Source organism: Hippocampus guttulatus, chromosome 10 (genome assembly GCF_054856545.1).
Source record: "Hippocampus guttulatus isolate MCC_2025c chromosome 10, RoL_Hgut_1.0, whole genome shotgun sequence".
Taxonomy (NCBI): domain Eukaryota; kingdom Metazoa; phylum Chordata; class Actinopteri; order Syngnathiformes; family Syngnathidae; genus Hippocampus; species Hippocampus guttulatus.
In genome coordinates this window covers 12,046,309-12,068,364 of record NC_141270.1, presented here as the reverse complement: position 1 = coordinate 12,068,364, position 22,056 = coordinate 12,046,309, and the positions used below count along the sequence as shown (strand labels likewise).

The 22,056-nt window shown below is 40.4% G+C and overlaps 2 protein-coding genes across 2 annotated transcripts; one reads left to right on the top strand and one right to left on the bottom strand.

Moving 5' to 3' along the window:
* Window positions 1–222: 222 nt before the first annotated feature.
* Window positions 223–7,224, bottom strand: LOC147199291 (calpain-2 catalytic subunit-like). Its single transcript, XM_086122475.1, is given in 18 exon segments — window positions 223–246; window positions 345–403; window positions 504–620; window positions 1,934–2,013; window positions 2,097–2,179; window positions 2,958–3,007; window positions 3,101–3,158; window positions 3,234–3,302; window positions 3,453–3,489; window positions 4,292–4,503; window positions 4,626–4,637; window positions 4,699–4,905; window positions 5,234–5,277; window positions 5,608–5,759; window positions 5,852–5,926; window positions 5,969–5,981; window positions 6,150–6,538; window positions 6,867–7,224. Coding segments are annotated over 17 exon segments (1,539 nt in total). The 5' UTR covers window positions 6,397–6,538; window positions 6,867–7,224.
* Window positions 7,225–7,837: 613 nt separating this feature from the next.
* On the top strand, window positions 7,838–22,044 carry capn1a (calpain 1, (mu/I) large subunit a). Its single transcript, XM_086122216.1, has 22 exons — window positions 7,838–7,992; window positions 12,004–12,250; window positions 13,234–13,303; window positions 15,167–15,285; window positions 15,358–15,491; window positions 15,656–15,824; window positions 17,167–17,250; window positions 17,325–17,410; window positions 17,535–17,609; window positions 18,270–18,430; window positions 18,500–18,669; window positions 18,766–18,777; window positions 19,398–19,609; window positions 19,704–19,743; window positions 19,846–19,911; window positions 20,189–20,246; window positions 20,393–20,457; window positions 20,589–20,657; window positions 20,730–20,808; window positions 20,889–21,002; window positions 21,100–21,158; window positions 21,271–22,044. Exons 2-22 carry the CDS (start codon window positions 12,005–12,007, stop codon window positions 21,295–21,297), a joined length of 2,115 nt encoding a protein of 704 aa, XP_085978342.1. The 5' UTR covers window positions 7,838–7,992; window position 12,004; the 3' UTR covers window positions 21,298–22,044.
* Window positions 22,045–22,056: the final 12 nt, after the last annotated feature.

Here is a 22,056-nt window from a genome sequence, read left to right as displayed (position 1 = left end):
CTCTTTAGTTTGGTCTTGATAGTCCCATTTTTAGTATCATTTTTACCATGCCTTTCCTATATTGTTGATGTTAGTTTTGAAATACAGTAATATATATCACAAGCATAGTTCAGTTTAAAATAAATAAATAAATAAAAATAGAATGGAATTAAGTTTCAAAATTGTGCTATTCATTTGGTTCCCCTCAAAAAAACACACTCCTTGCTTGTGTGGCTTCCCCAGCTAGTACATTGGGAGGCACAGCCACTGTAAAAGAACATGACAAGAAAATAATGAAAGAGAAAATATACAACAGAAAATACAAAGAATAACAACCAACTAGCAGGCTGTGCACATATATGTACCTGCTGTTTATCTAGCTCAATTTTCCCAGAGTCTGCTTGGTTTAGCGCCTTAAACATTTCTGATTGGGGAGACGAAGAAAAAAAAAGACAAGAATAAAATGCAGGGAATATAGGAACTGTGATAAAAATCGATATCCACTGTGTTTTTGCACTGTTGACTGAAGAGCATTTCCACTTTAATGAGACACCCAACAAAGTTGTCAAAGTCGATTGCATAGTGAGCGTCAGAGTAGCGGCCGACGGTGGCCTGCAGCACAGCACTGTTGATGTGAAAACCTGCGGAAATAAAACAACCATCGCTTGTCATTATTTTTTTTTAAAGCTGCTGAGATCATTGTCAGCGCTTGTGGATTACTCGAGATCCTACATGGTGTCGCACGTAACCCGAGTTAAGTTGCACAGCCTCTCCCATGCTTGTTTTGTTTCTGTGGTGAGTGAAAGAACTTGACATGCTCCATCCCCGTCTGGCCGGTTTATCCAGTTTACTGTTAACTGCTCAACAGCACAAATGAGTCAGAATGCTGATGAGCCCTTCAGATGAATTATAAAATAGCTCGTACACCATCCCTACTAACAGAATCAAAAAGTGGGTGTGGTGCTTTTTTGAAGTCATTAAAAATGAATGTCCAAGAATGTCTTATACCTTGATAAACGAGTATGTTTAGCACAGTGCTAAAGTGTTTTTGTCATTCAAATGGCAATAAAAAAAGGCTACAAAATATCAGTCTTTCAATGTATCACACAGACGTTAATTATCATAGGTAAGTATTGATATACTATACCGTACCAACTTAAGATATCAATACTGTTGTCAGATGTTCACGGTGTGCACTTCGGATGGATTTATGTAAGGTTTAGGTATGTGAAGAAAAAAAATTCAAGCTGCTCCAAATTTAAAGAAACTGCTTCCCCTAAGATGGGCCTCGAGAACTCTTTAAAATGATTGAGACATCTTGAGCAATAATGAATTTGCAAACTGTATCAGTAATTGACGGCTTTTTTGTAATTGGGGAGCCTTTGGTGACCTTGCCCATCTTGATTGGCACCATGACCATTACTGGTAATATGATTCGACTTGTCAAGATCTTTTTTTTTTTAACTTATAGTTCCCACATCTCAAGATGTTAATTGGGTTAATGACATTTGGAGCCATTCCAAGATGTAGCTAATTCCAAACTTAGACTTGTGGATGTAGCTTTGCAGGTAACAGTGATTGAGTGAGTAGGATAAACTGATGAACATGTCCGCTGGAATTCTTTTCTGTTGTCGTTTAAGTGTGTGTGTGTGTGTGTATATTGATTTTTTTTTGTCATTTATATAAAAGTGTGTGTGTATATATATATATATATAAACAGTTCCCAATGCCCATCACAAAAAGTATTTCTTTTCCTTTTTGTTCAAAAATCTATTTTTCTTCATCTGAATCCACACCTGCAACCGTGGAATTAAATGTCAACCAAATAAGATGAAATACTCCAATTGTAGATTCTGTTCCCCCCGCTAAAGTTAGCTTCAAAACAGAAAAGCCACATTTCAACCATGGGGTTTAAGTGATGAAGTGAGGTTGTGTTACTTGTCAAATGTTTTACCTGCTTCAGTGGCAGCACCTCTCATCTCATGGGAGCTCATGGTGCCAGAGTTGTCATGGTCATGTTTCCTTAAAGATCTCCCATTGAAAGCAAACGGTGAGTCATCAAATCAGTAGGGTGTGTTCGCCCAAATGATATCAGAGTAGTAGAGTGACAGTTTACCAAGTATTTCTGGATTTTGCGCCAAAATTTGTGGAATTCCATCAGTCCTAACATGGAACTTTGATCCTTCTGTTGAATGTTAAGGTTTTTATAAAGCATCTCGCAAAAACAAACAAACACTGTACCATTGAGTTGGCTTGTGCTTGATTAAACACAAAAGAATATCAGCCTGTTTACATGAAGCGCGACAAAAATCAGAAAATAATTACTGTTGAGAGGCTAAAATCTGATCATTTTTACCATTTCAAGTTAAAAAATTGCTCCAAACGATCACTCAATTTTTAAAATAGCCATCAATTAATTTGATCATCAATAACTTGTTGATTAATCGATTAAGTTTGCCAATTTATATTGCAATCTTATTGACAGATATCAGATATGTACCGGTATTACATTTTTCTCCATGTTTGGGTAATACCTGATTGTGGGCTGCAGATATCCAATTCCATACATTTTTTAATGGGAATTGTTTATTTATGTTGCCATGATACATCCGAATTGTGCCATTTTGAAGCCAAGAACCAGAATTTTGTGATTTTCAAAATCCAGCCATTTTCTGGCCTGCTTAATCTTCATCCGGGTTGTGTGCGAGTTGAAGCCTATCCCATCTGACTGGGGAGAGGCAGTGTACAACCAGTCAAACACAGGGCCCATACGTAACAACCATTCACATTCACACCGATGGACAACAGAGTTGAACCTAATGTGCATATTTTGGGGAATGTGGGAGGAAGCTGGGGTATCAGGAAAAAGCCAAACGAGCACAGGCACAACAGGTAAACTCAACACAGGAAGGCCAGACGTTAAGGCTGACATGCTAACCACGATTCAACTCCGTTTCCCTCATTTGAACTATGTACATAATCCGACAGTATGTCTCAAGGCTGAAGCCATCTGTCTTGATGTCTGTTCCTGTCAGAAAGTTACAAGAAATATCCAATTTTTCAAACCATTAAAAAGTGAAAAAGCTGCGCATTGATTAACATGGGTGCTCTCTTCACTTACTGTGTGAAACCACATTGTTCAGAATTTTGACCAATTCAAAGACTGAAACGTTTGTGCCCTGTTAAAGAAAAACAGTAATTCAATCATGGATCCAGTTTCAAGATGATCAGGTTTCATTTAACATGTTACCGACTCTGCCAGCAAGCTGCTTGAAGAGATACTTGAAATGAGGATCCAGATCACTTTCTGATAATTCCTCCAGCTATCACAAGACATGAAATGGAAGTTGATCGTTAATACTCGAAGTTTGAACACGTGTAACAGATTGCTGTGACACCATGTCATTCTTTGTTCAAAAGCACCAGTAGGTTACTCAATGTTATACAATGGCACACAGGTGTGTTCTTCTTACTTCTTCTGTTTCAGCATCAGTGTCCTCCTCCAATGGACTGAAATAGAAATTTAGCGGTTAATCAAGTTTTACATTCTTGTCTTCTTTTTGAGTTCAGCCAACGCCGTTTCCAGTGGATTTTATGTTTTTTTTTTACGCAAATGCATTTCAATGGCCATCAATTAATAATTGATAATTGTATAATTGACAATTATACACAGATTTTGACGACTGTATTCATGGGCTTTCGCTATCCCCACAAATAGCGCATGTCCACTGTATATTTTAAATTATAATGACACCATTCACTACTAAATTGCAGACATCGCTTATCTATGCCAGTGACGGGCAAATGTACAACTAACATGTTGTTTTTAATAGTATACTAGCTTTGTGTTTAATGAAATACTGCAGTTGCATATATCACAAAATACTGGAAGTAAACTTGCGAGGAAATTGAGACCAGCTCGTCATTATTTTCTGTGATATATTTATGGCTGATGGTGTGTCGTGAGATTTTTCTAATGGAAAATATGTGTCTTATCTCAATAAAGGTATCGAAACATTGATTATAGCCTTGCAGATGTTGCTGTTGATCAACCTCCAACTGGGTCCCAAAGCGGCTCCTAAAGCCGCAGCGACCCGGGTACCTGCAGACCCAGTTATCGGCTGTTGACTGGGAGTAGTGGGAACTGTTCGTAGCCCGAAGGCACGTCCAACACCACTTGGAGGTCGTTCCCGAGTTGGGCAGATGTTGTTGCTGGGTTGCCATGGCAAGTCAAAGCTGCCAGTCTTCTTCAGTCCTCTGACTTTTGTCCACTAGATGGCAGTGTAACCTAGCGCTTTGGTAAGTCCGTTACCTGGTGAAAGCTCTTTTCTTAGAGAACACAATGAGAACAAAGCTGGCATTCTTGTGAGGATAGAAGGTTGAGGGCACGATGACATATTCGCCTGGAGGAAGTCCAAAGCGATCGCAAACTTCTCGGCTGTTGATGAAGGTGCTGCTCATGGCCACAGCTCTCTGGCGCAGCAGGACATCCGGGCCCAGGTGAGCATTGCTACGACCTTTGTACTTCACATTGACATAGAACACCCACAATTGTTCTAATGATTTATTTGATTTTGGGCTCAAGACGAATCTCAACATGTTCTAATGTTTATAATCTTTAGTGTAATGCTAAAGACATATTATACCTCATGTGGGACCTGGACAGAGGCAAAAGAATGTTAATGTAATCACTCAAAATGTTATGTTTCATCTTTCGACTCCAAATTAATGCGATTCTTCATAGATAGCAAAGCAAATTGTTTGATTATTGCGATCGAGCCTCCGCTGCCTGCGTCCGTCTTTTTGCAACAGTCCCACTAGAAAGGTGCATCCATCCTCCCCGCCCAAAGGATCATCGTCCACATCTCCCAGACCACCACAACCTGAGGGTTGGATGGAGCAAACATTCAAAGGTAACACATCAAACTAAAATCCTTTTGCCACTTCAAAACATTGATGAATGTAATTTATGAATGTCTAGTCTTTGGCCCTCAGTGTACGAAAAAAAAATTGAAAAGCGTCATTTTTCTTGACAGTACCTATGCTAACACCTTTACTTCCGGTAAATTTGACACAACATGATATCACTTAATGAAAATTGCACTTTGAAATTGGTCGTACACTGTACGATGTACAGTGTACAAATACACTATTGCCTCATTTCACATTCTGTGTGTGTGTGGAGGGGGGGGGCGATACCATCATGAAATTAGGGCCTCCTTGTGTTAAACCCTCTAGATTGTATGCTCAGCACCATATGGGCTGGGATGTTGGGTGCCTCAGTTTCATGAGACAGTGCTGATCTCAGTAAGACAAGAAATAGAAATAAAATACAATTCTTGATCTGTGGGGTATTTTCACAAAAACGTGTCACACACTTGTTAGTAAGACACATTGGTACTGTTTTAAATTGTGAAAGAAAAACTAAGTATGATCTGGATTCATGGACCCCTCCTGTTTTTTTGTTGTTGCTTTTTTTTGGGGGGGGGGGGCAGTGGTTCACGACATCATGAAGCAGCATTCAATGTCCAGTACGTTGGGTTGCTCTCTATTTCAGATGAAGAAGTAAATACAGTACTGTATGCCGAATATACAGTAAAAATTTACAGGACATGATTCCTGTGTTACCAGGGTGATTGCGGCAGCTGCCTGCAGTTGATCCGACTCGCCACATCCCTTCAAACTGATAGTGGTTCCAGTGGCCAATGTCGTCACTCTTGAGTGTCAAGTTACAAATCTCCAACTTGGTGAACTGTCTGATGAAGTTCAAGTAGGACATCCTGGTAGGGGTAAATCAGTTCTCTTCATTTTAATCTTTTTCTTTTATTGTTTATTTTTACTTACATAAAATGCATAAATCTGTGATATTTACCAGAACTCTCCATCCTCAGCCACATGATTGAGTTTAGATTTGTCTTCTTCGTCGACATATTTCCATTCAGTGGAACTAAAGGCGATAAACAATCATTCTTGTGGGGAAAATCCAGACCACCCACCAATATCTGCATTAACACTTATGTGCGGGTGTACCTAATGAAGTGTCTGGTGAATGGACTGAAAAGAGTCTTTCTTGGAATGTAACTTAATGACAAATCGAAATAGTGTTAATCATATTTCTTTCCTCTCACAGCAGCGAAATACAGTCCTAATTTTCTAAGTTTATTTTCTACGGCTTCTTACTGTTGCTCTCTTCCAAACTACTCCTTTGGTCTTGGATGAGTATGGTCCCAATTCTTTGTAGCCCAGTGACTTGCACCCAGCCAGAAAGCAGTCGTCCTCAAACAGACGCCCCTTCTCCACACACTGCTGATGTAGATGCTCATAGTCCTATGGGTGGAACTTCACAGCATACTGCTTGGTACCGACTCCACGCTTCCTTTCCTGCTGATGGGCCAGGTGACCTGCAGTGGAGGTCATCCTCACCTCTCAAGCGTCCAGCAATTTTCCAGGGATTTGCCTGTTTGTGAGTTGATCTTTCAGCTTGACGTGACCAAGACATGATCTGGCCTCTTTATGGCGATGGGATGGGGGTATTGCTGCAGTCAGAGAGGGGCTCCCACTGTGCAGGTGAGGCAAACAAAGCAGACAACAGACCAACACCACATTTGTATGACCACAACTGGAAGGCAGACAGGGACCCACCTAAAGGTAAATTTAGGCAAGTATTACATTTCATTTATAATCTCCTACATTCATGTTCAAATAAAAACAAATGACTTGATCACGATTATTGAAGTCATTATTACACACTGGTTATGCATTGAGATTTTATCACACATAAAAATATGGTTTTAGGGGATTTACTTCTTGGAGCTAAAAGTTGTAATTTTCTATATAATAAATTGATATAAAATTTCAAATTTGTAAATGACCTCGCGCCACCTTACCTCTCTGAGCTCATCTGCTCCTACACACCTGACGGGGGCGCCTCAGGTCTGCGGACCAGACATTATTAGAAGTACCAGGAACTAAACAGAGACTCAGAGGGGATCGAGCCTTCTCCTTTGCCGGTCCCTCTCTCTGGAATGACGTCCCACTGAACATTCGGCAAGCCTCCTCGCTGCCCATCAGTAAAACCCGCCTCAAAACTCACTTGTATTCTTTGGTATTTGACTCAGCATGTTTGGTGCTCTCTACCGTCTTTGTTACTGATTTGTTGCTTTACTGTTGTATATTAGTTGCTCCATGTACAGCACTTTGTGTGCACCGATGGCTGTTTGAAAGTGCTCTATAAATACAGTTGAATTGAGTAATAGGGAGGCTTCAACACAAAATGAAGCTGAAGCAACAATTCTAAGGAAAAAAGAAGGGATATACTGTAAACGAAATTGCAACAGCAGGCTGCTCTGATTGTCTGGGCTCCATGGAAAAAAATCCGCCCACTGACAGATTCATGTTTCATTGATGCTTCAGTGGCTATGGTCAGTTACGTGCCTGTATATTGTCCCTCCTTCTGCATCTGGACAATCCTGTTTTGAGATGTTGATCCTTATTCCGCTTGTACATTCTGAAAGCTAAGCACAACCCTTCAAGTTTAAAGAATTTAATTTGCTAATCAACAAAACTCCACATTTTTCTTTGGAAATAAAAATTGAAGTGATTTTGAACGAATAGAGAGCATATTCACATCATGTCGGTTATTTCAAATCAACGCTTTGTGGTCCTTCTGAGGTGCGCAAAACTGTCTGTCTTGTGAGGACAAAGAGTGTTCGACTAATATGGACCTCAAATGTTCGTTGCGATGTCGTCTGATCAACGGATCTCCGAAGCCCAAACGCACACACCCACACGTCAAACTAGCTCCCCAAGTGGTAGCTCGTGCGTGGCGCAGTGTATGTTTGCGTGTGTGTGACGTAGCCCCTCCTAATGCGGTGCCGGTGTGTGTCTGTATACTGTGAGAGGGCTGGACCTCCCCTTCTGGCTTCGGAACCGCTAGTCTTCACTTCCCCTTTTACAGGCTTAGCGTTTCTCGACTCCCACAGAGGAGACCACGATTCGTTTGTAAAGGCGGTGGTGAGTGTTTTTCTTTTTTGTTTTGTTTTTGTCATTGTTCTTTTGTTGTCATATAACTGTGTGCATGTATTTTTTGGTATGCGGCTAACGGTCTCGTTCATATTGGGGGGGGGGGGGTTAGTACGGTGCAGCTGCGACTACTTTAAAGACCGATATGAGATGGCACATTCAAGCTCGAATAGTGACGTCACTTTATGTACTATTGTGTGTTTTTAAGACCGTTTTAATTACTGGGGGGCCGGCACACAGGGGCCTTGTGAACAGGTGCTCGTGACAACAATCCGGGGCCTAACATGCCTGGCATACTAGATGCTTTTTGAATCACAGCGAGCCTGTGAATTCATTGCCACAGTGCTGCAAATGAGAGTGGGTAACACTATTATTGTGACTTCCTGGACAGCATTGAACAACGGTTGAGGCACTCTGATGACATCACTTACCACAGAACTGCTTTGATCAGCTATTTGCTTGCAACTGTGGATTGGAGGAGTTCTAGAGTTCATCATTAGCCAGAGTAGAGCCACAAGAACATTCCTGCAGCAGAATGGAAGGGCAACAGCATGAGGGGGGTGGAGCCTGGGGTCGCTTCTCTTGTCTCTACTGTACACTGCCAAAACTGTTCTTAAAAACAAAAACAGGATTTATTTAAAATGTTTATTTTTCTCCAAAATCAGAAATATATTATTCAATTTTGGCAACATAATTTGCCACTAGAACAGGAAATGAACAGTTCTGACAATGAGGGTTTGAATCTGGACTCTGACCTTCCTATCCAAAAATATGCACGTTAGGTTCATTGCAGACTATATTGTCCATTGATGTGAATGGAGTGCACTTCCTCATGCTCATTCATTTAGGATAGGTGTCAGCTCACCCACAACTACAATGAAGATAGGCAGTCAAGAAAATTGAGATTTTAAGAAGCCCACGGATGTCTGAAAAAAGAGACTTGTGGTATTTCAATAGTGCGATCCTTATAAATAGAATTTGAAATGTTTAAGGCAAACAACTTTGACACAAGTTAAGTGCCCTTACATAAAGACCGCCTGGTAAAAGAAAGGTCTCAAACGATGGAACAAGCTTATTTTGTCTTGATTTGAAATTGGTTGTGTGTTGTCTTATGGTTGTATTGTTGCATGCTAGCTTTCTTGTCAAAAATGTTGCATGTTTCACTCAAAACACAGTTCTTTGCTCCCATTTTAGGTGACTTTCTCACTCTGCATCATTAGATCAGCACCCCTGACTGGACTGTGTACTGACCCCTGCTCGTTAGATTCTGTTGAGTGGTACAGAGCAGCACAAAAGATGGTCTCATGTGAAAGCACTGATTAGGAATCACATTTGCCAGGAGTAACTAATAGCCAGCTGCTCGGGCTGTTTGCCTCGCAGCGCTATTCTGCCCTCTGTGGAGATTTGTGAATCTCTCACTGATCGGTCAAATGCATTCAAGGAAAAATAAATAAACAAAGCTCTCATTAACTAAAGTGCATCTTCAACAACTCAGTGTCATCCACATTCCATAAAGGAAAAGGCATCTTGTTTCAAGATCATCAGAGAATGACATTTCTCTTTTTTCCTCTTTTTGTGTCGCTCTCTTCCTCTCAGCCTCTCTGCACATCAGGTATCATGTTACTAACTTCTTTAATGATGCTTTCTTTTTCTTGTGTGGTCTTGATTTTAGTACTGTAACTTCATTTCCTCTGCGCCTCCGTTCTGAATGCTCCTGCTATGCTCCTTAATTGTTCAATTTGATTGTACATGACCTATACTTGGGAACCACTAAGGTCGAATATACTGCATTCCTGGACACTGGTCAGCCTCTGATTCGGTTGGATTTCTAAACGGTTTAACCGTTTTGAAATAATGCAAATAATGTGTTTTGTGGCCATATATGACATTATCTATCACTGTAAAAGAAGTATAAAAGCGAAAAGTAAAAACTGGGCAGTCCGACTTAATTGATGAATGCCAAAGGTGTAGCGGGAAGTTGATTTGTGTCACAGATGCGCCCGATGTGTCTCACTTTATAACAGATTGGTCTCATGAGTATTTTGAACTCAAAGGAGACATGCATTTTCTTTTACAATGTACAAAGTAAAACGGTTCCCAGGTGGCTTCATTAAAAGCACTTGTCAGTTATAATAGACTAAGGATAAATTGCAGTGATTTGCTGGCGACTAGTCCAAGGTGTAGACCACGCTTTCACCCAAAGGTAGCTGGGATTGGCCTAACTCACCCACGATCCTAATGATGATAATCGATGAAGAAAATGAACGAGTAAAGAATTATTGCTCCGTTAATATACACTGTACTTGTCACACAATATGCCACCTGACACCTGTCTACCTCCAGACTGCAAATGAATGGTGCCTGCTGCCTACCGTAATTTATCCACGCTATTACCTAGCGCTCATCTGACACTGCAGGTCTACTTGACTTTGGGTTTTGACATGACAGAAGTCAGGGTTTCCCATAGAAAACTCGCCAAGTCTGGTGGTCGAGAAGCCGGCCGGATTCATAATAGGCACTTCATTTTCATTAGTGTACTGTATTCACATTATTTTTTTGGAAGACCTGTCACAATATTTTGTTCCAATTATGTATTTACCCACAAACTATCACGATAAATGATAGTTTGTTTCTTTGTGGTTGATTTTTTTTAATGCCAGTGATATATTGATGTACGAGCTAAAAATAAATAAATACAGTAAATAAATAAATAGAAGTAATCCTTTTTAAGTGCAATCCTGTGCAATATTATAAGGATATGAAACATTGGCTTTGAAATGTAGAACGATAAAATATCTTGAGGATATAAATACAAATTCAATAAAAAAGAGGCAGTCTCTTTGAATTATTTTGCCAACATTCAACAAATATGAACAGAACACACATCACATACAGTTGTATCTGTAGTGGCAGAGCAAAATGATATGCCTTTTTTGTTTCCTTCCTTCCTGAACAATTCATCTTAATTTTCTTCTTTTTAAAATTCTACCAGGAATTACAATACAGTGAGTTCACATTACAACAGTACTGCGTGTGGGAGTGTTTTACTGTATACATGTTAATTATTTTCCAGAAACAGGAAAAATATTTATTTCTGTTCAGTTTCACATTTGAAGGGTTGGCAGGCACCCAAGAGACTCATCTGTTGGTATCTGGAGGCAACTCTCCAAAATATTTTTTGTTGCCTGGAGACGGAGGACAGGGAATTTTTTACCTTGCCAAATGCACTGGCTGTCTACGTGCCCACAGTAATCATCAATCCCAAAATCATCTGATTCATAGATTTTATTTGCTGCGAAACACAAACAAGATGGTGATAAAAGGCCCAATGAGTGTTCCATTAGTCAGTTCAACATATGTTTAAACGCGATCAACATATGGTCACCAAAAAGTAGCACGATCAGTTTCCGTTAAGTGAACAGGTGATTTTACTACCTGTGCTGATGTATCGCCCCAACACTGTGTGACGAGCATCCCATTTACCAGTTCATTCACAAGAAAAGGCATTCAAAGTAACAGAATCTCATTGCAAGGACAGTATGCCACACAGAGTATATCCCCTTTTAAAAAACAACAAAACTAAAATTTGACTAAAACATTTTCTCAAAAAAGTGATTCTCATTTTAATAAATGCTTTGAATCATCACATTCGACTTTAGAGGTTCCACTGTAATTTGCAATAGCAAGGATATAATTTTGTAATAGAACTTCCTTTTTGCGATGCTTAAATGCCTCTGTTTCTTGAGCAGTATCAAATATTTTTTCTACTTTTATGCTTGCATAATGTGGAGTCTATGTGGATTTAATGCCCCCCAAATATGGTCAGTGCAATTTCGGTGGAGGGATTCGATATACAGTTGAAAGAACATGTCAGTGCCCGTACTTTGTATGTTTGCTCTTCACACTCGTTGCTGTACCCTCTTGACAAGAGTGTGTCACTGATACTAATAATAGACAGTTCAGTACTCCACCACCCACTTCCATATTTTTATCTTGCGCTAGTATGAATCCTATTGGAGGGATATCTGCAACCATAAACGCCAACAGGCTGCGAGCGGAAGGCATGGGCTCCCACGGGCAGGCGGTGCACTTCTCCAACCAGGACTATGAGACACTGAAGCAACAGTGCATTGAGTCGGGCTGCCTTTTCGAAGACCCCTGTTTCCCCGCTGAGCCCCCATCGCTTGGCTTCAAGGAGCTCGCTCCCTACTCTGCAAAAACCAGAGATGTGGAGTGGATGAGACCCACGGTAAGACCACTGAAATGTCATCAAATGTTCTCTTACTCCATAACATTACCTTCAATGAATGACATTCAATGCACTGTCTTGATTGTTTCAATGTATCATTCCCTTGCATTTGTTTTAATGGAACATGATTTTTTATGGGAACAGTTTAAGTCTCAAAACAATTGGACGACAGTCATTCAATTATGAATAAATCTTATGAGCAATTGGCGGATGGCTGGTGGGTATGTTGCCAGTGGTCTTTACTCCCATGTATTTCTTAACAATGGTTCCATTCCGTTTTATGAAGCCGGTTCCCCATAACCTTTACATTTGTTGTCACATTGCCCCCCCCCCCAATTGTGCTGTGTGTATTTTTAGATAATTGGATATGTTGTGTACTGTCGTAGGAATGGCTCTAAGTCAAGATATAGTATATGACAAAAGTGTAGGTAATGTAAGGGCAGGTCACACTGAATACTTGCAGAGGCTTAACACTTTATACTACGGTAATTTTAACATCTGTGGGTGTTTTAATAGTCTTATGCTATTCTACTTAAGAGACTGAGAAATCACTATATTTGGTCAGAGTGTCATTGTTAAACCAGCAAATAGTGATGCACTGTACTGGACATCTTATTTTACTTCACAAGTTTATGAATGTTGACCTCTCTGATTAGCTTCTCATGTAACTCGTAAAACAGCATGACTGTTTGTGGTGGTGACTGGAACGTAAACTCAGCAAACGGCATATCAGTGACCAGTTTATGCCTGAAAATGCAGACGGAATCGGACACGTTGTGGCAGGGGGTGATTAGACCACTTCAGCTGTCTGCATTCTCCTCCCCATATTGAGGGCGTTTGTTTACATAAGTCCCTCGGAGCCTTGATGCAGGAATAGTCTGTGTGCACGATCGTAATCCATATAGGCTTTGTATTAGTATACAGAATTAATCTCAGAATGTGGATTTGTGCTCACCAAGACATATGCTTTTATTTCTACTAAGGAACTGGTGAATCAGCCTCAATTCATTGTTGGCGGTGCCACCAGGACCGACATCTGTCAAGGAGCACTGGGTGAGTACGCTTTGGTTTAATTCCCTGCCAAAACCCCACGGTAAACTGACTAAATGACCTCTTGCTCCCTTCACCATTAACTTTCCCTGCTGGGTTTTCTTGGTATGTCGTGGTTGACAACAGTGGTGCTTTTAGGATTTGACCTCGAGGGGTATCTAGCCACAGAATGTCAGGAATAATAATCCTTAATAGTGTTTTTAGATGGAGTCATTCTTTTTAATAATTACAATCATATGATTTTTATTAAGTGTTTCAGATAATGGATGGATGGATGATGATTAAAAAGAATAACAATATTCATTATTACTATGGGCGGCAACTGGCCAACTGGTTAGCATAGCCATCTCACAGTACAGAGGTTGTTGGTTCAAATCTGGCCTCAGGCCTTCCTGTATAGTGTTTGCATGTTCTCCATGTGCCTGCGTGGGTTTTCTCAGGTTTCCTTCCACATTCCAAAAACATGCATAGGCGGTTAATTGAAGACTCTAAATTGTCCACAGGAGTGAATATTTGTTTGTCAATATGCGATCTGCAATTGGCTGGGGCACAGTTCAGGGTGTAGCCCGTCTCTCGCCCAATGTAACTCGGATACGCTCCAGCACATCGACGGCCATTGTGAGTAGACGTGGCACTATAAAGATGGTAAATAATACAATGTGATGTTCAAAAGTAGTCACATTTGTAAGATGTCTTATTGAAGTGCAGAATATTTCAGTGGAATCAATCCATACATCCATTATATCCTCATTAGAGTTGCCAGTAACTGGAGCCTAGCTGTTTAAGAGAGAGGATGGGTACACCCCGGGCTAATAGACAAACAACCACATTTAGACAACCAATCACACTCACCTTCACATGTCTGGGCAATTTAAAGTACCGTATTTAATTAACCGAGAAAGCATATTTTGGGGAATGCTTTCATGTAATATGCAGTAACAGTAAAGACCTGCAACAGTGCAGACACTTTCCCAATTCATACGTATCTCAGAAAGGACATTTGAACATGAAACATTTAGTTTGTTGTCTGCTATTGTGTCGATCCAAAATGGCTGGCTCATCCTGGCACTTTAGCTCATGGAGCCTTGCGGTGTATTGCCACTACGTACATAATGAGGCTCTTTCCACTGGCTTGAACGGTACAGAACAATTGTAAAAGAGCCCAAGAAGGGCACTCTTCGGCACTGAGCATACACTAGGTCAAGATTCATAATGCTGCATTTGCTTATACTGCACTAAATAACAGAAGCTAACTTTAGCTAATCTGTGGCAACTAGGCGGGTGTGAGCTAACATTTTTGAAATTATGTACCTCCAATTTGTGCGAGTACAGCTTCATTCAAACTCAAATAAAAACTTAGAGCGGTGTTTCTTGACCTTTATTAAGCCAAGGTACAAAATTAGAAACGTCAAACAAAAACGTCACAAAAAGTAAATAGACAATTGAAATGCATGGGGAGGGGGTTGTTTCAAACCAAAATATTCTTTATTGAACTGGCAGTTAGGGTTAGTGGCGTGTCTAAACATTTTTGACTGATTACTATAATACTTGTATTATGCGGGCCAAATAATATTTACATTGGCGTATACTAATGGTGAATTAAAAAACATTGTAGTAAAATACATATTGCTTGTGTACTGCTAAAAATGGTCTTGAGAGGGCAATGGTTGAGAGTGTGCAAAATGGGATCAATACTGTATTGTGGACACTGCAGAATTTTCTGCTTTGGGCATTTCTGCTTCTCTATCTTCAAAAAAGAGAAGAAACATCAAAAGTCCTTCCTCTTCCTCCAATGTCAGATCCATTTTCTCATTCCCTGAACCATGAACATTTAAAATAACATTTCCTTTACATCCTTTGGTTCAGGGGACTGCTGGCTCTTGGCAGCCATTGCTTCTCTCACCCTCAACGAGAAGCTGCTTCATCGGGTTGTCCCACATGGCCAGTCCTTCGAAGATAGTTACGCTGGAATTTTCCACTTTCAGGTAATTTTTCAAGACACATTGATTGTGCAAGATCATTATGCCATTTTGACTGATGAAGTTGTTGTGTTTTAGTTCTGGCAGTTTGGTGAATGGGTAGATGTCGTCATAGATGACCGACTCCCCGTCAAAGATGGCGAGCTGATGTTTGTGCATTCTGCTGAGGGCAATGAATTCTGGAGTGCACTGCTGGAGAAGGCTTATGCTAAGTAGGTAGTTTGGAAGGCTACTCAGTCTATGTCTTTAAATTATTCAGCGGAGTGCATGTACTATAAAAGCGAAGTGTAAATCTCCACCGCATTAGGAAGTGCTGCAGTTTCCCGTCAATATTGCTGAAGAGTTAGTGTATTTTCTTCTTCGTTGTGTCCATCAGGCTGAATGGAACCTATGAAGCTTTGTCTGGAGGAAGTACCACTGAAGGTTTTGAAGACTTCACAGGTGGCGTGTCAGAGTGTTACGAACTCAGCAAAGCTCCCAGAGATTTGTACAAGATCATCGGCAAAGCTCTGGATAGGGGCTCCCTGCTGGGCTGCTCTATTGATGTAAGGGCTCAAGTCACTCACGAAGCTGATACTGCATTTCGGAAAACTGGACAGGCAGACATTTGACAGAGTAGAACAAGAATTCTTACTCAAACGTCCCCAAGATGCAATAATGTGACATCATGCAACAATGGCAGTGTGTACACAAACTTAATGGGGCTTGAAGTATCTCTCCCCATGTGTCTGCTGCACTCCTTTCATGATGCCTGCCAAAACCACTAAAGCTTGCTATGCGCACCGCACACAAAACAGTAAATGGTAATAATGATAGAAAAAAAATTTCTCTCAAGGATATGACATTACTTGTTTATCTCACCTTTTGATTATAAATCACGGCTACTGCGGGCCTCAGCCGACGGTAAATCAGAGCAACAGCTTCAGGCAAAGCCGACACACGGTTGAACTCCTCTCTGAGTTGCATAACGTCCGCTCTCCAAATTATTCTCAAAACCCCACCCGCTCCCTCCTATCCCGTGAGTCACATGGGGCATCCACAAACACTTGGAAATGTCATTGTTCATCAAACGTGATGTGTTACCAAAAGCAATACACGATACCTGAATTTCTCACAGCCAAACACTCATTTTTGCCACTTGGACATTTTGTAAACTAAAACATTGTCAAAATTAACAGTTTTCGTTACAAGCAGGATAGGTGCAATAACAACTACTTCTCCCCAACTCCGGCACGTCAGAGAAAGTGGGCGTGTGTTGAGTTGGCAGTGGTGGTACAAGGGTGGCTCCTCACTTTGTGACGTATATTTACTTTGATTGGGAGGGTCTGGTGCTTAGAGAGCAGGAATACTCTGCGATGGTTGAATGGAGGAAAACACCACTTGGGAGGTGTTTTTGGTGAGGAATTAGCATGTTAACATTGCTAAAAACTAAAATAAATAAATAAATAGTTTCATTAGCATGATATGGGCATCATATCCGATTATCAAAATTCTTTGCGCATTTTACATTTTATTATAAAAATTTAAGCAATACACATTTTACCATGCATTGTAATTTAGAGGTAAATATATCACATATTCTGTGCATCTCATTAAAAAAAAATTAAAGTAGTAAAAATTTGCATAATTAAGTGAAGAGTTAGTGATTCAACTTTCAAAAGTGCTCAAAGGTGAGTGACTATCTGTGTTCTAGTGTGTTGTATTGATAATGCATTTGTTTTATTGGGTGTGGGCGATGGCCGGCACAAACATTTTCCAAGACTGCATCATGGCGTGAGTTTTGTAATTGCACCTAGATGCCACCACGGAAGATTTCTTTACAGCACTACCGTTTAATCCTACAGCAGAGGTTTCCCACTGAAAATCAATGTGTCCTTTTCATCCCAGATAACCAGTGCCTTTGACATGGAGGCTGTAACGTTCAAGAAGCTCGTTAAGGGTCACGCCTATTCAGTCACTGGGCTGAAGGAGGTACGTGTGAGTGGGACACTACTAGGCAGCAACTGGCGTTATATTTCTTGTTGACACATGTCTGTGTGATGTAGGTAGATTACCGTGGCAGACAGGAGCGTTTAATCCGAATTCGTAATCCTTGGGGTCAAGTGGAGTGGGCCGGTGCCTGGAGTGACAAGTGAGTCTTCCGAGTATACCAAATGTCAGCCTACAGACAAACTCCCATGTTGATGTTTTGTCCCATTCTGTGAGCCGGTAGCCAAATAAACTGAAATCTGATGATGCACTCCCGTTCTTTGTAGTTCCTCGGAATGGGAGCACGTTGATCCATCTGAACGAGATGAAGTGCATTTGCAGATGGAAGATGGAGAGTTTTGGTACGTGTGACAGGTGCCGCAATGATTAGCATTGCTTATTCAATATTAATGTGGAACAATGGAAAAATCAAGTCTTGTAAACAAACCGAATTAAAAATTAAATTGGGCTATGGCCTATTTTACCATTCGTGGATGCTTAAACCTAAATGGGTTTACTGTGAGGCAGTAAATATTGTGTAGTACCCATCTATTCAATTTCTATCATGCTTGTTTTATTAGGGCTGTGGGGAGCTATCTTAGCTGACTTTGGGAAAGAGGCGGAGTACGTGCCTTACTGGTCGCTAGCCAAATGCTGGGCACAAATGGAAAACCAACCACTCAGACTGACTGTAAATTCACAATTAACAATTTAGGTTCATCCATTAAACCAAGAGATTAAATATGGGAGGAAACAGGATAGGCTCCATCTCACCTACGAGCCGACCCTGATAAGAATAAGCACTTTAGAAAATGGATGTTTGGAAGGATCGACAATGATGTGTAAATATAAAACGCAGTGTCCATTCAATGTCGTTACGTTTTGAGCTTTGTTGCTTGTCTGGATACTAAGCTATAACCTCCTCTTCAACTTTTCTGTATTGAATCCTCTGACAGAACTGAATTCCAGAATGTCAACCCACTTCTTGCACTTTTGAATTCCATATTTTTCTTTCCTTCCAGGATGTCCTTCAGTGAATTCCTGAGACAGTTTTCCCGACTCGAAATATGTAATCTGACTGCTGACGCTCTGAAGGAGGATGCTCTCAGCCACTGGAACACCATCAAATTTCACGGCACGTGGAGGAGGGGCAGCACTGCCGGAGGCTGCAGGAACAATCCCAGTGAGTCGTGTTCTGACAGAAGCTATTTTTCTGGAAACAAGTCTTGAACAGAAACTCTGATGTTTTTAGACACATTCTGGATAAACCCTCAGTATAAGATCACATTGCTTGAGGAGGATGATGACCCCGACGATGACGAGGTCGCCTGCAGTTTCTTGGTTGCACTGATGCAGAAGGACCGCCGTAGATATCGCCGACACGGTCAGGATATGCACACCATAGGCTTTGCGCTATATGAGGTAGGAGCGAAGACGAGTTCTCTTCATTGTTCATCAATCTGCAATTAACTCTGCTTATTTTATGACAATTGTTCTCGTCTTTGTGTATTCTTGCAGATCCCCGAGGAGGTAAGCAACATGTGAAGTGAAGACATGTTTTTTTTTCTTGGTGCAATATTTTATTTTCCCAGATTTTGCATTGTGATGCACTCACCAGACACTTAATTAGGTACACATGCACAATCCATCGAGATCCAATAATAAAAGTTGCATTCCAAATTCTGCCTCTGCAAAGACAGTTGTGGTCAGTTTGGAATGACACCATTCGAGATGTGTAATTTAACTGATCTGTTCATTCTTGTAGTTGGCAGTGGTACAACTGGGTAAAGTGCAGTTGTACCACTGCCAACTACAACCACAATAACAGACAGATCTGTTGAGATCGGTTTCTGTTTATTTTGGTCATTTTAGCTAACATTAGCACAGCAAACTATTAGAACCTGATCTCAGTGTGACACAAAACAGTTTTACGCCATAATTATATATAAAAAGGCAGCTTCAGTCAAAATGGGACATTATCTTTTATAGAGGCAGAACTTTTTACACCGCTATTGAGTTGGGATTCATTCCTATTGCTACTTGAAAAACTGAAAAATTCATCAATAACTAATACACTATTTCAAAATCATAATTCAAACATGATTTGAATAAAATGGCCAATGGCACATTTGTTTTCTTACTGCCCTCAGTTTAAAGGTTGCCAGAATGTCCACCTGAAGAAGAATTTCTTTCTGAGCAATCAATCGTGTGCTCGCTCTGAGACTTTCATTAACCTCCGGGAGGTGAGCACTCGGCTCCGTCTACCTCCAGGAGAGTATCTCATTGTCCCCTCCACTTTTGAGCCCGGTAAAGAGGCAGACTTTGTCCTCCGAGTCTTCACTGAGAAACAATCAGAAACAGAGTACGTGTCTTTTTTTTTTCCACACTTGATATTGTTGCGTGGTCTTATTTCAAGGGTTGTAAAAAGGCAAGTGTGATGTCATTGTATTTTGCAGAGAACTAGACGATGAAATCTCTGCTGACTTAGGAGAAGAGGTATGTGTACCTGTCTGACACATGAGTTATATGGGAAGAAGTTAGAAGTTCTCAACTTATCTGATACTACATAACCTGTAATATAATTCACCTTGCCTTCAGGAAGAAATAACTGAAGATAACATTGATGAGTCCTTCAAGTCCATGTTTGCCCAACTAGCAGGAGAGGTAGGCTGTGGAAAACTCACACATTCAAGGAGCCTTATTTGGTCAATTAAACTTAAGCCCCACCTCACTGAAAGACAAGAACTGTTTTATTTTTCCGAGCCAGTCCCTGAAGATATGTAATGATAATGATGAAAATGCTATAACAACATGAGAAAATTACATTATTGTTCGAAATATAATAAATATGTATTTCAACAGATGCCCTGCAAGTATATTTGTAGAAATGATGCATTAAACTTGAAAATAATGTAACTGAATTGAAGTCTTTTTCATGCAGGACATGGAGATTTCCATTCGGGAGCTGAAGACCATTCTGAACAGAGTCGTCTCGCGCCGTGAGTTTTGTTTATTCGCAATGATAGATTGATAGCTGCTGGAATGCTGACATGTTAGTATGCCTCTTGTGTATACACCGTCAATTTCCTGAATGGCCACTCCTATTATAAGCGTCTGTGTAACTCCACTTTTGGTGTTCTCTCAGATAAGGATCTGAAGACGGACGGCTTCAGTCTGGAGTCCTGCAGAACAATGGTCAACCTTATGGACGTATCCTCTTGCCTTATCAGAAATTAATTTGAAAAACTACAAGACAGTTTTACAATAGAGTACTGTAATTGTGTCAGATTTTTGCATTGCCTTGGTTGCTTAGTTAAACACCGTGACAAGATTTTAATTAGAAGGATGGAAGTGCTCGTTTGGGAGTGGTGGAGTTCCAGGTTCTTTGGAATAAGATTCGAAAGTGGCTGGTGAGTGAGTAAAAAGTGTCGTGCAGTACAAGCATTTCAACCAAACTAAACATGTATTCGCTTTGCTTACAGCTTGTCTTTAGGCAGTTTGATCTTGACAAGTCAGGTGCCATGAGTTCCTATGAGATGCGTCTTGCCGTGGAGGCAGCAGGTACAAATGCTCACTATTTGGTTGCATTTAAATAATAGTTGACAAGTGAGATCTACCCTGATGTATTTTATTTTTTGAAGGTTTTAAACTAAACAACAAACTGAACGAGATTCTGGTGGCCCGGTATGCAGAGAATGAGATGATTGACTTTGATAACTTCATCTGCTGCTTGGTCAAGCTTGAAGCCATGTTCAGTAAGTACTCTACCCCTTGCTGTTATTTTGTGTGTAACTTTGCCCATAAACTCCTCATGGCCATTCAATAACATGTAAATGGCATTATTTTACACAGGGTCTTTCCTGCAGTTTGACAAAGAGTCCTCGGGAGTGGCTGAATTGACTCTCATAGAGGTGAGTTCTGAATTCTTGAATTGGATTGGATAAACTTTATTGTCAAATGTACTGTATGTGAATTGCAAGCCTTTCCATCAAACTTGCATTACTCTCTCTCTCTCTCTGCTAGTGGCTTTACCTGACCATGTGTGGTTGAAGAGGACTCTATACCAAGTTGAGGGATGGCAGCAGCCTGCAGATTGTCACGATTGTTTCAACGCGCAGCCTTGAAAATCCTGTAACATTTCCCACCCTAGCGTATCCAAAGTAGCAGTAGAGACACATTGAAAAGTCCATCCAGGCCAAGTATCTCCCACTAAAAAGTTGTAAAACTATGCAAACCTGAAGTATGCAGCTATCACTCCTGCATGAGTACAGTATATGCGTAACCACAGAATGGCAAGTTATTTGCATGGTGATATTTCTGTATTTTAGGTTGGCTGTCTTTAAAGGTCTAAAATATTTTGCAACGAAAGCATATTGGTAGTGCTTGAAAAAATTACATTTTCACGAATTATCACATTGACCTAAGAGCTTTTCTTACTTTGTATATGACTTACATTTTTAACAGGCTAGTGGGCATCAAACTTTGCACCTATAGGTAGCGAGACAGACTTGAGCATATGACTTTTTTTTTTAAACCTATTGTTTTTGTGTTGTTAGAAATAAGTCGCCCATCTGTGAGGTTTCATGCTAAGGGTTTACTTTGCACTGAAATTTTAGTTGAAGGAAGCTGCAAAAATGCCTCACATTAAGAAACACTGTTGCTTACATTTACAGGGATCACAGTATTGGAATGCCTTATACATGTCCTTAGCTCTAAGCAGCTAAATTAAAATGTGCCAGTTATGTTTTGTGCTCAGAATGTGTGTTGTGCCTTCAATAAATAATGCCATTAACATTCTTCATTTTAAGG

What these genes read in the sequence shown, in the direction of transcription:
- capn1a (XM_086122216.1), top strand. Translation starts at nt 12,005, where the DNA reads ATGAATCCTATTGGAGGGATATCTGCAACCATAAACGCCAACAGGCTG. An exon ending in CTGGAGAAGGCTTATGCTAA is followed by an intron (nt 15,492 to 15,655) that starts GTAGGTAGTTTG and finishes TGTGTCCATCAG; the next exon opens with GCTGAATGGAACCTATGAAG. An exon ending in GAACAGAGTCGTCTCGCGCC is followed by an intron (nt 20,247 to 20,392) that starts GTGAGTTTTGTT and finishes GTGTTCTCTCAG; the next exon opens with ATAAGGATCTGAAGACGGAC.